Source organism: Pectinophora gossypiella, chromosome Z, assembly GCF_024362695.1.
Source record: "Pectinophora gossypiella chromosome Z, ilPecGoss1.1, whole genome shotgun sequence".
Taxonomy (NCBI): Eukaryota; Metazoa; Arthropoda; class Insecta; order Lepidoptera; family Gelechiidae; genus Pectinophora; species Pectinophora gossypiella.
In genome coordinates this window covers 25747601-25765941 of record NC_065433.1, presented here as the reverse complement: position 1 = coordinate 25765941, position 18341 = coordinate 25747601, and the positions used below count along the sequence as shown (strand labels likewise).

General features: G+C 38.2%; 1 protein-coding gene across 1 annotated transcript in view; it reads left to right on the top strand.

The window, feature by feature from the left end:
• The window catches only part of LOC126380377 (fibroblast growth factor 5), a 176507-nt gene that overhangs the window by 141139 nt on the left and 17027 nt on the right, over positions 1–18341 (top strand). The window contains exon 2 of the mRNA XM_050029762.1: positions 16665–16768. Within this exon, the coding sequence (XP_049885719.1) occupies positions 16665–16768 (104 nt within the window). The remainder of the gene's footprint in view (positions 1–16664; positions 16769–18341) is intronic.

The window sequence follows — 18341 nt, the reverse complement described above, 5'->3', positions numbered from 1 at the left end:
AGATGACGCTTATAAGACAAGAGGCACTTTCCAGGCGTTCTTCAAAAACAATATACGTGGCGTTGTACAGATATTTCTTCGTTTAATCTTCTAATTTCATGGACAACAAGACATATGCATCTCTTATCTTTGTTTTTGGGTATAAATGATGATCCTTTTTATCACACGCATGCACACTTACATCTTCCACCCATTATTATTCTGAACAAAATAAAGAGAAGCAATATTAGATAGCAATATAATTCAATACATAATGTGATCTGAATATCAAGCAACAATTATTTCTATATTATATTGTATATTGCTTCTGCCATTATATTGTATTTTGGAATAATTATGTACCAAATTAATGAGAAAATAGCAAATTCACGTTAAAGCTGTACAACGCCATTTATAGTTTTTGGTGAACGTAGCCTGGAAAGTCACTCATCGCGCAAACGATAAGATCATTTGACGTGGTCTAGTGGTTAACGGCCTATGTCCATTGGTTAAGCATTAGGAGGTCCCGGACTCGAATCCCGATGAGTACATCTAAATATATAAAAGGAGAAACTGACTGACTGACATATCAACGCACAGCCTAAACGGCTAAATGTAGGCATTTGAAATTTCGAAGGGACGTAGCTTAGGTACCGTAGAGGTGCACTAAGAAAGGAATTCCCGGAATTCCCACGGGAACGGGAATTAGCGGGAAAATCATTTTGTATGAAAAATCTAAACCGCTTAAGTTAGACGCTTGAAATTTGGCATGCAGGTACCTTAGTTAACTTAAAGCTTAGTTGCAACAGGATATTGTAAAATTCCCACGGAAATGGGAGTTAGCGGGAAAAAACATTTGTATGGAAAAATCGAAACCGCGTAAGATAGATGTTTTCAATCTAGCATGCATGCATACCTTAGTAAATATAAAGTTTAGTTATGGCTGTATTTTGAAAAATGGGAGTTAACGGGAAAAAAATGTATGAAAAAAATCTAAACTGCATAAGTTAGATGCTTGAAATTTTATATGCACACACACACACAAAGATCTCTCTTTTATAACACGCCACGCGGACGAAGTCGCGGGCAAAAGCTAGTACCACATAAATTACTTTGTGATTCCTACTTTAGTAAGGACAATGCAGGCTGATCATCCAATTGTCCGAAAGTAAGATGATTCGATAGTAATCCTGACACCAGGGTTGATAAGGTCAATCATTGGTCGCACTTTTCGGTCTGAAATCAAGTCATAATCATCTCCCTAGCGTTACCTACCTACACCGTTATCACCGGGTCGGGTTACCTAACCTGCAGATTTGACAGGTCCGGTTTTTCATAGAAGCAATTGCCTGTCTGACCTTCCAACCCGCGAAAGGAGTATCAACTGATTGTCCGATAACAAGATATTGCAGGCTTTGGCAAGCAACCTCGGCGCTATTTACCTACCTAAATACAGAGTGTCGGGGGATGATCAGACCATGATTCTGAGTTGGTATCACATGGAATTTTTCGTCGCAAAAATCATGTTTTTTTTAGTTTATACAAAATTATTCTCAATTCTATTATTGCGATGGAAATCTCCACCTGATATTAACTCGGAATAATGTGCTGATTCATCCCTCTCAGTATACGTTACGATGTCACATACATCTCGTACAAGTACATACAGTAGCGAATACCTGAGGGAGATGATTTAGACCATGATTCACATATATGAGTTGATATCATCTCAGAATCATGGTCTGAATTATCCCTCAAAGATTTCGTTACTCTGTAAGTATAACATTTGTCCGGGACTATAACTAATCCTATTAGAATCAATAGTGAAACAAGACATTCTTTTTATATATTTTTTATGTAGGTATACCGTTTATCTCAGTAAAGAGAAGTGTAAGAAAGTCGTAAAACTTTAATAACCGAAACCGACACGAAGATATAATAATCTGACCACTTGTACACAGATAGTAACTTTCTCTGTACTATCTTAACAAGTACGTTTACTAAGCTCTTAATTAACTTGTTGGGATTACAGGATAAAGTACACTGGTGGACAAACAAATGGACACAAGTGTTCTACCACGCATTTGAAAAAATAGCCTATTCTACGCAAATTATTATTTGTCATATTTTTTTTCTGACTCTGAATAACTTTGATGTAGATACTCATTAATATTTAACTGAACTTGAGTCGATTTTTTGATCATCAGTGTAGTGTATTATTTTTCGTTTTTCTATTAAGTATTGGGTTTTGACAATCGTTATAAAATGATATCAAATCAAATCTACTTTATCGCAGAAATAAGTTTAAGTAAGTAAGTTTCCCTTGCTGTTATACTCATTGATGTAAAGTTATGTTACTATAGATTATAACTATAGTATAAATATTATTTTTTTACTCGGCTTATTGTAGATTTGCCGCAGGTGGTATTAACTACTTGGCCGGACAAATGGAGAGCGCTGAAGGCTCTCACCCGGGAAAGTATAAATAAAGCAAGATGGGCGTTTTGGTACTCACAGACAAATATCGACGAATGAGGAAAAGTTTTGATAATTTGTGAACCCGGTACTTAGTTTACTATCCTGAAGTTATCAATCTTATCCCGTACGTATACCTTCTTGATAATCCTCCTCTAAATACAAAATGCGACCTTACCGCCTCTTTTGCCTGTACAGCAATATCTTCTAGATTAACAGAAAAAATAATGCGCATCTTACATTTTTCATGGTCATTATTATTCTCAACTGAATTCAAAATAAGTAGGTACCTACTTTAATGCAGATTAACTAATACAATCGAACGCTCTGTCTTATTTTTTTAAACATCCTTTAACGCTATTTCTTAAAACTAACTGTACACTGCACTATTGTGAAAGAGAACATAATAAATATTTTATATATTTTATTTCATATTCAAGGAGAAATAACACAAGCAAAACATTGTCCGTCTATTTTTTTAAATAAAGAAGTAGCACTTACAACTCACCGAAGTTCACGATATCTTTATCAAAAATATTTTTTCTTAAAATATATTTGAATTAAAAATTTAAACGGAAATTAACCTTGGACCTTGACATAGTCTCCGACACGTGTTTTATCTGATATTCGTTTACAAAGCTCCTTTTATTTATTTAATTAAGGAAACAATTCGAGATTACTCGTACTTATTCCCAAAATTGATATAAGTTTTTAATCGTTTTGATAAATTGCTTCATTAGCTACGTTAACTGTATCCATCAATCAATGTTTTTTTTTTAATTAAGATGGGTTTGCTCTTGACTTCGTTCTTCCACAAGAAGAAGAGATCGACGTTGGAACGAGCTTACCCAGAAAATGCCTATTCACCCGTGATTTAAAGGACCCCAGGTTATAAGAGTCAGGAAACACCGACGCCGGCAGCCCATTCCATTCCTTGGCTGTGCGCATTATGAAGGATGAAGCGAAGCGCTTGGTGCGGATTAGATGTTAAAAACAATGGTACTGATTCTAGTACAAACCATCTAATTTTATTATAAGTTATACCTGTCATTTTCTTATCTGTCTTATTTTTTCTTTTTTCGACAGGTATACAATTATGGAACACACGCCAATATATATAATATATATGTGACGTGACTTATCGTAAATTAATGCCGCATATTATGGTATTAACTACTTGACCGGAGAAATGGCCGCTGACCCGGTACAAATTTTAAGACATCAACAGGTCTGAGTATGGCCAGCTGGGCGCGTACCTTGGCCCAGGGCATCGTATGAAGGATTATATTTGAAAGAATTGTGCGCCGATACCTATAAGCTCTAAATGAGGGAAATCGTCGATCGCGCCGTCGGGGTTGGTATTGGGTTCCTAACTTTTCCGTTACTATAGAAACAATATTATACTGTATATTATGCGTTATCTTCTTCTGTCGTATGGGTTGTGAGGTGGATTACCAACCACAGGTGTCAGGGTTACTATTGAGCCGCCAAAGGCCCCTAACGACTACTAACTTACATCAGTAAGTAGTAACTGGTCGTATGCGTTTTAAAATCGTGGCACTAAATACGTTACAGTGCTTTACGTCAACGCAACGGAGCTTCAACTTCCTTGTGGCCTCTCTGTTAGTCGTAGCAAATTCGCTCAATATCCGTGAATTGTGATTGAACCTTCCCAGAAAATCGCGATTTGTCACATTGGTCTTGCTGATGCTGAGCACGTAGCACAATTCTAGGTCATCAGGTCGTCTAGAACTCGGGATTTAGCATATCTTAATCGAATGTCCAGTCCCTTTACTTGTGACCAAATAAGTGGAATATAAATACTTGACGGTGCCGAAGACCAGACAAAGTAAAAGATAAGATAATTTAGTTAAAAAGAACACATTGGAAATTGGAATTTGTATGAAAAAGCACGCTGTGACGTCATAGAGAAACGAGACAAAATGTCGCACTTATTATTACATTTTTCTTTATTAAAATTCATAAATAAGTTATATAGAAAAATGAAAACGGGTTTTGTTATTATTATCATTAAGTATATTTATTTATTTCAAGAAACATGACTCATATGTGTTAGTAAGCTTATTCTAGATGTTAATAGCCTTATTTAATATAATTATGCTATTTTAAGATGCTATGACATTCAAGTCACAACATCTACGCAAACCCTATGCGAATGATTTGATTTAATTTGAATACAGGCAATCTTTTTTTTTAAATAAAGATTATGGCCTGGATTCACGTCCTTTGGGCCAAGTCTTCGTTTCATGTCTTTTAAATTATTTTAATTTTACGGGCAATCGAGGCACCTGTCATCACCAGGGCGACGTTTCCACTGCCACCTTTAAAACTGTCTTTATTAACTAATCGAAATTTCATAACTCATCTACGGAAACTACCCAATTGAACAACATTAATTATTTAACCTGAGAATAAAATATTTTATTAATACTAATTTAATACTTTTATTCTGTATATTGGTGCTGCAATTCACCCAAAAAAAGCCGAGGATCTGAAATTATTTGCTCAGAGGGCAACACTGATACTAAACCCTCTCCCAATATTTTATTCATTTATTGATTTAGAGGAGATTTCCGCACGTGTTCGCATTGTAATCTTATTAGTTTGAACGGTCAGTTTAATTTAGCTACACTACATTCGTTACGATACCCAAGTTGCCAAGCAAAAGTTCATAGCACAAATCAGAATAGGTAATAGCGTGGGTAAATAAGATTGTCTTTGGAATTAAGAACAATTTATGATTGTGCGTAATACGGTGACCAGTTTCATCAAAGCCTTAAAAACCATAGTTTGCCTATTTATAACTTGCCAATTGGTTGAATTAACGAATTTACATAATCTAAAACGGGCTACTAAAGAATGTACTTAATATAAATACGTAAACGGTAGTTCTGCCGTTTTCCTTTCAATAATATTGTGTTTATGGTATGCCTAGAACATAAATATTGGAATATAAACAAATTATAATACATTCGATTAGAGTCGTTGTAATGAAATATCGATGTATCAGCGAAATCGATACTCTACAAGCTAATCAATGGTCCATTAGTGGATATCGCCTGACATTTAAATTATATAATAATAAATGATTAATCTCGGCCTTGACAATAACTATGAGTAGCTATGTCACTAACCTTGGGTATTAAATAATGATCTGTTCTTATCAAGTAAATGGACAGTTATCTCTTTTGGGTCTTTCTATCAAATTTCTATTTAAATCTTCATAGGCACTGCACGCATTTTACTAATAAGAGAGAGGTCTTGGTTTAAACTGTACCGTTGAAAATATCTCATTCATATTCGTAATTAAACATAAGTATCAGTGAGTCACCATAGCAATGCGCAATGTCAATATTGAACTATGTCACATGAAAACCGTAACGTCTATGAATAGTATGTTTCCAATCTATCGACATGCACGTAGCGAGTACGTCACTATAAGCATGCGATACGTGCGCGGGAGCACGTCGACTGTACTCGTGGCGTCACGCGCGAAACCGCGCGAAAATCCACTAACAAGGCCGATCGATGACCTCGGATACATGTGCTCCAAGTGACGCTCACGTGCTCTTGTACTCTCACGAGTCTATTGCAGTAGTCACTTCTCTGGAAAGCCAAATTTTATGGCGTCTCCACTCACTACTACTTTACCAATATCACACTCTTTTACTTGTATAGGGCGACAAAGATCTTTTGGCGCGTGGCCATAATCGGAACTAATGCCGCGATATCCTATAATGAATAATGTACGCTATGAATGAACGTATGCACACTAGCTCTCGTATCAATGTCATCCAAGTGTCACCAGATCATTGATGCCCTATACTAATTGCTACATAACTTAAATAGCCTATAAATGTCTCACAGCTGGGCAGTCATCTCCTCAATCAACCGGAGGGGATATGGAGCATAATCTATAGCTCCAGTGCAAGTTCCACACTGTGTTGTGCGAGTGGGGATTCTAAGTGCCAGGCGTAGACAAATCAAAATAAAGATCGGCGGAATAGAAAGAAGCAGCCCTCAGAAAATGCAGATGTCAAATCGCACCTCGTGTGAACTCTTGGCAGTCGATTGATCAAAAGTAACTGTCACTTCTCTTTACTGGCGGAGATGAGTATCAATTGCACTGCCGTCCTTGGCAAGTGTGTTTGACAGCTCAAATGATCGATCGTTGCAAAGCAAAGGCTCTGCAATACAAGTCAGGTCATGGTCGTTTAAAATAATCTGTCGCGGTAATTTGTATGGTAATACAAAATGACGTTCATTTACATAATGACTGATATCAGTGTCTAGTCAATTGACACAGTATCGCGATTTTCCGAGGCACAAGTTATTATAAATCTGATATCAACCATCCATCATATCGATAGGCTTCATATTTTACGCTAGGTCGGTGCAGAGGCCACTCGGTGACTGTCTGATTTGATCTAGCCGGTATCGGTTACATAGTCGATCAGTGTAGCTGCGCATGAGTTTTCATTGGACAGATCAAACAGCGCTACTCGGTTTTTAACCCGGAGCACGACCAAATTGTACGGTCAATAAAAATCAGTACACGGAACCCGCAAACTCGTCGCATGCTGTCACGGGCGATGAGCATAAATCAATTGACTGTAGTTCATCCGCCGCCAGTCGTGCCACAGATTACTGCCTTGACCCCGACACACGAGCCGCTGTGATAGATGTCACACCCAAAATTATGTATTTTTCCAAATTGTACCTAAGCGATACGATAACAGTCTTAAATAATGTAGTCATTTCACTGTTATAATTGCTTTATCTTACGACAATTGAGTAAATATTTTAGTTACTATATTCTGGTAGTAGCTATCATTGTTATCATGTTTCATTAACACTAAAAATGTAAGTAGTCTTTAACGTCCACTTTATTTCTGTTACAAGCGGCTTTTTATGTGCCATTTGGCTATGCAGCAATAGTCACAAGTCACTATTATTTACGATCGCAGACGTTGTCACAGTCATAAATAATGCCTACTTGTGGCAATTATTATCAATCGACAACAATTCTGGTTGTAGCTGTAACACTTTTCATGAACTCTTCTGCCAAGCGTGTCTTCCTCGTCCCGATTGTAATCCATTAGCGCTGGGGTCGCCGTTTACGAGACCCAATAATGTTCATAAATAAACTTAATGCCCCGAGTGACAAAGTAGTTAAAAGAAACGTCTGACCAAATATTTTCACTCATAATCTAATCGTCGTCGCTACGGTGGGCCAAACCAAACCGGACCCAATTTTGACAGCTACCAACTTTCACCATAATTATTATTTATACACAAGCGTCCGTGTCTCGGTAGTTTATCTGGTAGGGACTTTATAATTTCATTACCCGGGTACGATTCTGTGGGTACGTATATATCGCTTTTATAGAGTGGCTAAGATTACGTCTCGCCCACGATTCAGTTATATGTTGCCGATTGTTAATTTCCAATCAACTCCAGGCTTTTATGTTTGAGATAAGTATTTTATGACTTGGAGTATGTTAGTGTGTTTGCGTGGACTGGCCCGAAAGAGAAGGAAGTAGTTTGGTTCCAATCATTCATTTAGCAGCGTGTTATCGGGCGGGGGCAGTAATGAGATAAATAACTGTAATTAGTCCTCTCCGACACGTCTGTGCTCGCGGGTGGTCGTCGCGTGACTGAACGTGATTATATACTTATTTGTGCAACCAGCGCCATCTATGATCGAGCTAGATCTCCGGTGGTTTATGAGTGCAGTTAAATTTTACAACTTCGTCGACTCACATTTCCTATTCAAATCAGTTTTCAGTGTCTCTTTAAAATTGTATGTGCATATTTGACTAAGTATTAGCAGTTAGGTGTCACTGACTTATTTGAGTTTTTATTTCTCAAACCTCGTCCCAATTTTGCTGAATGAAACACCAAAAATTTCACTTTAGTAGCTTAGTAGCTTACTTGTAGATAACTAGAAACAAAAAGGTATATATTGCTGAGATCTTAACTAAATCAAGCTTAGAAACGAACATTGCTGAAAGTAAATACCAGAACAATTCTCACGTCCAGCGGTACACATTCATATCCATTACAGGGGTATCTGATTCCTCCTTCCTTCTTCAATGTAATTTAACCCTTATTGTATCACTTTTAAACCTAATCTCGCGGGCGCTGGCTCCCGTAGTGCTGGCTGGTGCTCTAGTATTAAATCGAGTTTTAAACATCATTTTATTTTCACTTAACTTCGTCTGATGTGTGTTATTTGCGCCGTGAGGTGTCGAGATCTCGCCTGATCACCGCTTTGCTGCGTTCGCTAGTGGTTTGGAATCAATTTGCTGATTTTTGCCGGAGGGTTGTATCGTTTAGTGATTGAAGCTGTTTTATCGACAGCAGACTTTATTACTTACTTTTCTACCTTTTATTATTTTAAAATAACTTAATCCATCGCATCTATTCATTTATTATGGGTAGATACGCGAAGAAATGTAAAATAATATTTGAATACAATTTGAAATCAGAAATATTCTTCAGTACGTAGGTACCGTAATACAAAATCTTTATACTAAGCGCTCATCGATATCGACAAAACTTGTCCTATTACCATCACTAAGCATCAATCGGTCATCATTACACTCAGGCACTCACCGGCGTCGGATATCGACAAATTGCACAAGAAGCTCCATTCACAGCTCTTTAACGTGAATTAGCACTAGCTATCGATACCACGTACTTATCGACTGAGGTCTTAAAGAGTTGTTGTGTCTTTTTGAACTGCATGTATTGATGTTAACATTCCTATCGTTTGTGGTACGCTAAATATCTTTACAATCTGTACTGGGGGGTTAAAAAGGCCATATCGAAGCAATTCATCTAACATAGCAATATTGCTATTTTACATTTGTTTGCATTGCGCACTAATTGTATATGCGCAAATGTCAAATTGCAATATTGCTTTGTTAGATGAATTGCTTCGATGTGGCCATTTTAACCCCCCTGATGTAAGCTTTGATCCTGTAAAATAAACGGTTGTGTCTTTGTTATAACTTGACTTAATGTAGATTTGCCCCATGGCAATCATAACTTAGCCGGACAAAAATGGGAAGAGATAAAAAAATACCCGGTTATTCAACATACGTACCTGAAGGTGTCGGGCGCATTTCTCGGCTGAAGACATTATCAAGGATTATTTTGGAGAAAAACTGCTAGGCGGTCTGAAAAGGCCACATGCAGCAATTAATGTAAAATAAGGCAATTTGACATTTGTATAAAAGTAACTGCGCAATGTCAACAAATGTCAAATAGCAATATGGCTTTTGTGGATGAAATGCTTCAATCTGGTCTTTTTAACCCTCCTACTGTAGGTATCACCTAAGCCCATCGCTGAGTGATCCAAGCGCTCGAGTTCGACACTCGAGTGCACCACCGCCGCCTCCCGCCGCAGGCGCCGCCGCTGTTCTGTGATCCTCTATCGATTTACTCCCGCTATCTGATCATGCGCTGCGATGAAAGTAATCGCTTTGTACACCTCGGTTACATAACTAGATGACATATTTGCAAACACGTTAGATCTTATTCAATTATTTGTAGTTATTATAAATACCTACGCCAGTCTGTACTTTACGCATTTTATTTAATTCACACATACAATAATTACATGCATACATAAGATCACGCCTATTTCCCACAGGGGTAGGCAGTCACCTCGGAATTCAACTTACTACGATTCTAAGACCACTTTCACTTTTTCCACTCGCACATTATGCTCACTGTACAATTGGAGCTTGAATATAATAAGATAGCTTGAATTGAATATGGTAGCACGAAGCATTAGTGTCATATTATGAGATATTGGACCTGAGTAGTGTCAAACCGTAAGGTTGTATGGAGGAAAAGGTATAGAGGAAAATGTGCGGATGAAAATGTATGAAGAAAGACGCTCTGTCCTGGAACGCGATAATGTCTTACAGTCTTAGTTAACTTCGATTATGGTAAGCAGCAACATAATGATAAGCAGCAAACTATATATACAGAGCTTTTCTCTTCCTTTAAAGAGGATAAAGGCTAATAGGTACTTCTCAACTTACTGACGTCGCCGATGTTTATCAGTGCATCAGGCGGTGTCCTGGAACCTAATCACTGGACGCCTTAGAAGCGATCTTATTTCTAAAACAACTAAGTACCTAACTAATACTTACTTTTACTATTTTTCATCCTCCTTGAACAGTATTAACTACTTAGCTAGTGCACATAAAAATATTTTACTCTAATTTAGAAAAAATAGCTTGTTAAAAAATGTTTAAGTGTAGTAATTTGGACGAATACTTAAAGTTTTTTATCATTAGATAATGGTAAAAAACTATATCAAAATTGTAAGAAAAATCGACTTTATTCGGTGGTTGTGTCCGAAAAAACAACATACATTTTATAAGAAACTACTTAGTAAGTAGGTAAGCAAACATTCTACCTAGTATTTTCCGTGTAAGTAAGTAGATTCTACAAAATTAGTAAGTAATCAATATTTACAATCAGTAATCGGCATCCCAAGTATGTTTATATAATTATAATTGATCCCATAAATTGTACTTTACTTGTTCAAATTGCTTAACACGAATCTGGGTATAGTTAAGCCAATTTGCATAGTAAACTATGCTCGTATAACCACTGGTAATAATATGTAAGGAAATCTTGTAAGCAAGTCATGATTTCTAATCCGCCACTAGTTATAAGTAGTTAGTTATCGTTTAATATCCGAGACATCCCGCCCTGTAATCTACTTGTGCTAAAACATGCACTGAATGAATCGTGAACTATTAATTTGATATAAATGTTCATTATAGTCTTAATTATCCATCGGCCGGCGATACAGGATGGTCATTATTTGCTATGAAAATTCGACTCGATCTTTCGAATATCGTGTTGGAGAATAACATTTTTAAAACAATTCACGTACCCGTAACTAACTAATACGTAATTAAAGTGGCCTTCTCTACATTCAAATGTAGTATTATTTATGTACAATATTCAAAGAAGTTATTCATTTATCACATGTTTATGTACTTTGGATGACGAAATATCAGAAATATTCGTAAGTAGGTACTTAACAGACAAATAGGTACTTAATATCGAAGTTTCCATTTGTAAATAACGGTCGTATTCCTTAATCTATGGTAAAGGTAAGCTGTGCGAACATGACTATTGCCAAGCGACTTTAATTACTTTTCAAAAGGCGTTTTTATTTGAGTTATTATAATATTATAGGTGAAACTATACGGGTGCATCCGCGGGACAAAACGAGTGGCATAACACGGTAGCTATGGCGCCGCTGACCACAAGCCCGCTTAGGTGAGCTAATTGTTTTGCCACAATTTTCTAACCCCGCAATTTGTTCCCACGTTAAAAAACTTAAGCTGTATGTAAGTGTATAGACGAACTAAAATCGCAAAACGAGTGTAAAACTGCAGACAATCTTGCTTCTGTTGCATGTGAACTGCTTGATGGCTACTGGGTCAACTTCTTTGGTATGGGTTTTGAGGTCAATGACCAACTTCAGCAACCAACCTTGAGATACAGTTTGGAATACTACCCGTCTCTACGTATCCACACACGTCAACTCAACTGTTTGTAACTAAAAATCTCACTTAAACAATTAAAACTTAGATACTTTTCAAATAATTTAATCTTACTTACTAAGTACCTCATGAACGCTCTTTGCAAAATAATAATTTTGCTCTTTTTCTCTGTTCTCTATTTGTTGTTGTGCTTTTTTGAGAATTAGTTGAAATAGACCACTCCGTGATAGCCCAGTTTGAAGAACGCTAGACTCTGACTTTGATGTCGCAAGTGCGAATCCCAATACGCCCTTGAATCGATGATTATCACGGATTCAGCTGTGAAGGAAAACGTACCCACTTGCTCGATAGGTAAATGCGTTTCGGAGGTATGTGACCTAACCTGACCTGAATTGCGGTGGTTTTACGTTCGGGTTGGACAGGCAGTCGCTTCTGTATAAACCGAACCTGTCAAATCTTCAGGTTAGGTAAGCGTAACCTGTGAAAACGGGATAACGCTAGAAAGAAACCACTCAGTGTTTTCTAAGTAAAAATACGCACTTACGATTGTGTTCCTTCGGAGTTCCTTGTCGTTTCTTCACAATAAAAATATAATCAATCATCATCATCAGCCGTACGACGCCCACTGCTGGGCATAGGCCTCCCCCAAGGATCTCCACGACGATCGGTCCCTCGCTGCCCGCATCCAGCGGCTTCCCGCGACCTTCACCAGATCGTCGGTCCACCTTGTAGCGGGCCTACCCACTGAGCGTCGTCCGACACGTGGACGCCATTCCAGAACCTTTCCGCCCCATCGGCCATCGGTACTCCTCGCTAATCAATAAATACTACTTAATTACACAAAATCTGTACCTAAAATGAATTGAATTGGCGCAATGGTTGTCCATTGCTGTGCAGCAAGAAAATGCGGCTAGTGTAATGGGCACCTTTGCGCCCGGATTAATCAGGGGTGGGCTTTATGACGAGTGGAGTAGAGAGCACATTGTCGTGCAATTTAATGTGCAAATTATTATTGAGCAAATTATGTATAATATGTGAATTAATTGAAATGTAAAAAGCCAAGAATTTATTTGCCGGACAAAATGATTACATTGCAATTTCCATGGGCCCAGGCGGCTTCTAAAGAGTCTTCATGTTGTTTCATCATTCATCATCACCAGCCCATTAACGTCCCCACTGCTAGGTCACGGGCCTTCCCTATGGATGGATAGGGAGATCGGGCCTTAAACCACCACGCGGGCCCAGTGCGGATTGGTGGTTATTAACGACTGCTGATGCAGCCGGGACCAACGGCTTAACGTGTCTCCGAAGCACGGAAGAGCTTGAGATGAAAACTTTTTTTTTGTGGTCACCCATCCTATGACCTTTGCGAAAGTTGCTTAACTTCAACAATCGCAGACCGAGCGCATTTACCGCTGCGCCACCGAGCTCCTCATGTTGTTTATACTTTTTTAATGTAAGGTTTAAAAGCATCGTCCTGTAGGTCCGTGCATGGGGTAATATCGCGGCGTCTCAATCTCCATAGCGTGCAGATCGGCCCACGATAACTCTGGATATCTTTATTGCTAACCGAGAGGCGTTTTGTTAATTTTATTGCATTTAATTGCTTTATTTCCTGTTCTGCATTCTTATTTATTATGTTACTCTATATAATAATATACAGGGTGTTAGAGCCACAGTACCGAATACTGAGGGGAATTTGTCAAGTCGAATGTTTTGTCGCTAAATTCATGCTTTATTGTATTTATTTTTTTAAATTACATCCAATTCTCTACTTTCGCTATGGAAATTTCCACTTGATATCAATTATTATGAGCAGAGTTATGAGCAGAATCATCTCCCTCAGTATTCGTTACGATGTCACTTACACCCCGTACTAGTTGGGTGTAAGTAACACTGCACCGTAACGAAATCTTTGGGGGATGATTTAGACTATGATTCTGAGTAGATATAAAGTGGAATTTTATGGTTTTTTTTTATTTTTAATCACCATATCAACTCGGAATCATGAGCTGAATCATCCCCCTCAGTATTCGTTGCGGTTTCACTAACAACCTGTATAATTAGCACACGAAATATTCTCGATCACGCGCCCGCTGTAAATAATTATAACGAAGTTGTTAGACATTTCTATTTATTTGTTTTTTTGTTATGTTTACGCCGACTGCGAATGTTGCCAAGCGAATGTTTGTGTAAATTAAATATTACTACTTTTTCTACATCCTAAAATTCACATTGGGGAAGTTATAAAGGTTGGTGGGGAAACACTTAAGCCGGTAGCGTAGAAATAATATTAGAATAGTACGTATAGGACGGTAACTTCGCCCCGCACCAATTAGTATGGGGCGTTGACCTCACCCCCTCTGGGATTAACTTTAGACCCATCATCATCATCAACAGCCTATATACGTCCCACTGCTGGACACAGGCCTCCCCTCAATCAACTGGAGGGGGTATGGAGCATACTCCACCACGCTGCTCCACTGCGGGTTGGTGGAGGTGTTTTTACGGCTAATAGCCGGGACCAACGTCTTAACGTGCCCTCCGAAGCACGGAATCATCTTAGTTTTTCGGACAATCAGGTGATTCAAGCCTGAAAAATCCTTACCAAACAAAGGACAGTCTCACAAAGTGATTTCGACAATGTCCCCATCGGGAATCGAACCCGGACCTCCAGATCGTGAGCCTAACGCTCTAACCACTAGACCACGGAGACTGTTAACTTTACACTATTTTACCTAATATGTGCTGGCCATAAGCCGCTAAGGAGTAAGTGGGAGCACGTGGATTGCCTGTCTCGCTCATACTTACGCGTTAGGTTAGGTTAGATAGTAAATGGTAAGGTGAGATTTTTGTATGAAGTGTCCGGGGTGTGTTCTTTGTCAATAGAGGTAGTGTTTGTTATATTGAACCCACCAAGAATAGAACCTTGGGCTAGGAAGCCATTACACTAGAAATTAAAAACATATTTTGTATAAAATATCGATCCATACGTTACGAATATGTACCATAAAGAGACGTTACAAAACTCACTCAAGTTAGACGTCTTATAGGTATATAAGTGGTAGGAACATTATAACAATGTAAAGCACTTTATTTGGTCAAGAGCGAGCAGGACCTCGGTAGCATCAAACCAGTCGTTTCGCCTAGAGTACTTTAGAGTAATGTTTTCACATAAAACGAGTTTCGCTAATAACGCATTGTAGCTAACACCATCTATGGGTAGGCCACTATAAAACTGTTTTGCCTAAGCACCGCTTTTAAAATTTACGTGTTAAGGGGATAGCTTCTTGTGTAGAATGCTGTGGAAAATTATGTCATTTGACGAGACAAACATTTAAGTTGCCGTAAACTATGTGTGTCATAGTACATATTGTCAGATTTTTTTTTTACAGTGACTCATTGTAAATGTGCCGCAAATGGCATTAACTACTTGGCCGGACAAATGGCGAGCGCTCACATGGTACAAAATTTAAGACAACTAGGGTATCCAGTTGGGCGCGAATCTCGGCTCCGGGTATCGTGTCAGAGGATACTATTTAAAATAATAATCAACCTTAGAGGGTCGATAGCGATAAGCGCTGATTGAGGGAAATCGTCGCCTACGCCGGCGGGGTCTGTTTTGGGGTTCTGAAGTGTTTGCTGTCGCGAGCTGATGGGCCTCTATGACTAGAGTAATCGGGTCTATGATGATAAAACTATGTTATCTGATATTTTGAATTAATCTTGATAATTTGATTTAAGTACTTAAATGGCACCAAGAATTTTTGGATGGTCGAACACAGCATGAAATGATCAATTCTAAGATCTGGCCACGACATACACACTCACTCATCGCTATGTTTAAGTCATTAAAGTGTTTATGTTTTTTATTCGCTGCCAATCTGGCAACCCCTTAACAATATTTTATTTTACCATTTTCAAAGTTCAAGCTCGTTGTCAGACATCTCATTTCCTACACGTTATTTTTGCGACTTCCCGCATTTTACTTGCAACAATCCTGGCTGTTTAGCCATTTAAGTACATGTAAATGACCATAACAGTCACGCTTTGTCCAAAATGTGGCTCTACATGTCTTAAACACTGGCTTGTGTGTTTAAATCTGAAATACAACCATCGAACGATGTTCTTTTAGAGGCTATTCGAGTTAACTTGTGTTAAGTTTAAGCAATTGCGTGTATTTAAATGACTTCATGGGCTTACTTAAACATAATATTATATAGGTATAGACTTATATAATGGACTGAGAGAATTAAAAGTTCGGCCATTTTAAAAGCTACTTTTTTAATAGACTAGTTTTGGTGCAACAATGATTTTTAAAAGGGATCCTCATTTCAACTTACCTTATTGTCGTGATCTCTTCCAGCCATATTTATCCTTTAGATTAGTCCAGTATGTCTGTCCGTCTTGTCTTCTACTTGTCTGCCCAGAAGTACGAAGTACTAGCTAAGGCGTACTTCTTTTGTTTCGTTTATTTGTAATTGTCCTGCTTGCTTATGTGCAACAAAGTGTCTAATATTGAATTGTATTTGTATTGTTTTTTTTTTATTTGACTCGTCTGCCTACACCTCTTAACCGGCCAAAATATGTCCCTGAGCTTACTGTATATGAATATTGTGAATGAACGTGTTGTTTGTATTGTTTCAGCAATTCTTCAACGCGCTACGTACAGGGTTGGCCTCCTGACGATCCAGGGGGTGTCTACATGTCTCTACCTCTGCATGGATGCCTGCGGGTTCCAGTACGCACATGTACGTATCGCTTTAATTCTATCTTCAAACCCTAAACTATCCATAACCTACAACTATATCGATAGTATGCTGTGCCGTGAATGTGATCGTACATTCACTAATAATATACATACATGGTGTTAGTGCCATCGTAACGAAAACTGAGGGAAGATTCAGGCCATGATTCCGAGTTGATATCAAGTGGAATTTTCCGTCGCAAAATTATAGAATTGAAAATAATTAAAAAAATAAATAAAAAAGATCATGAATTTTGCGACGGAAAATTCCACTTGATAGCAACTCAGAATCATGGTCTGAATCATCCCCCTTAGTATTCGTTACGGTGTCACTAACACCCATACCTACTTGTATGGCTACTATGGTCTGAATCATCCCCCTCCCCCCTGTATAATGGCTGATATATAAGAGTACATCTTCAGCTCTCCTAAATAAGAGACATATGAATAAAGAAAATACGTATAGAACGGACGCACTCCGCCCGCACTAATTCCTCACCCCCTTTGGGTCTTACTTTAGTCAGACATAGGCTTCTCCCAAAGCTCGCTACAATGATTGCTCCTCTACTGCCCGCATCCAGCGCAGCGATCAGCAATCTGTCACTATACGATACATCAAATCCATCTTAAGACTTAACTCCTAGTGATATCGTCCTCTTCAGACTTGTGATCCTGCTAACCCCGATAGGGATTATGGCGTGAGTTACATCTGTCTGTCTAGTAAGCAAGCTATTACTGATTCACACAAAGCCACCAGAATAACAATAGCTTGTTTAACTTGACTTTCACCTGCCGCGGTGCGCGCGCGCACAGGATAGCGATCGATCATCAACAGATCCCGCCAAAAGATCAATAACTTCAACGCAATAAAAAAACCATTTGTTCACTAATATCCATACGATAATGACACCTACGTATTCAGTTTACAAAGTCAATCAAACCGTTCCAATATACATCTTCAACTCTATTTGAAAGATGTATGCTTCAAAATATAAATAATAGTTGAGACCCAACAGTAAATGTAACTCGGGCGTAGAAGTATTAAGTAATGAAGCGCATTTTATATCAATTGTACCTAAGTATAATGTTTGACAAGTTATCTATTTCAATTTATGAATCAATAGGTTTTTGATGCTCTTGGGTGGTATTTATTGGTCTACTTTCATCATAGTTCAAGTACTAGTTTAAGTACATCATATTTCAAGTATATTGAAAGCAGGAGTTGCAAATTGCTCGAACTTGTAGGCATTCTTACTAAAGTCTACAAGTGATGCTGATGACTAATTAGTCATCATCATCATCTCCCTAGTATTATCCCGTTTTTCACGGGGTCCCCTTACCTAACCTGAAGATTTCACAGGTCCGGTTTTTTACACAAGCGACTGCCTGTCTGACCTTCCAACCCGCGAAGGGAAAACCAGCCCAATACAGGTTAGGTCACATATCTCCGAAAATGCATTTCTTGGGAATGTGGGTTTCCTCACGATGTTTTCCTTCACCACTGAGCACGTAATAATCATTTATGATCAGAACATGAATTCGAAAACAAATTCATTCGATAATCATTGGTTTATCCC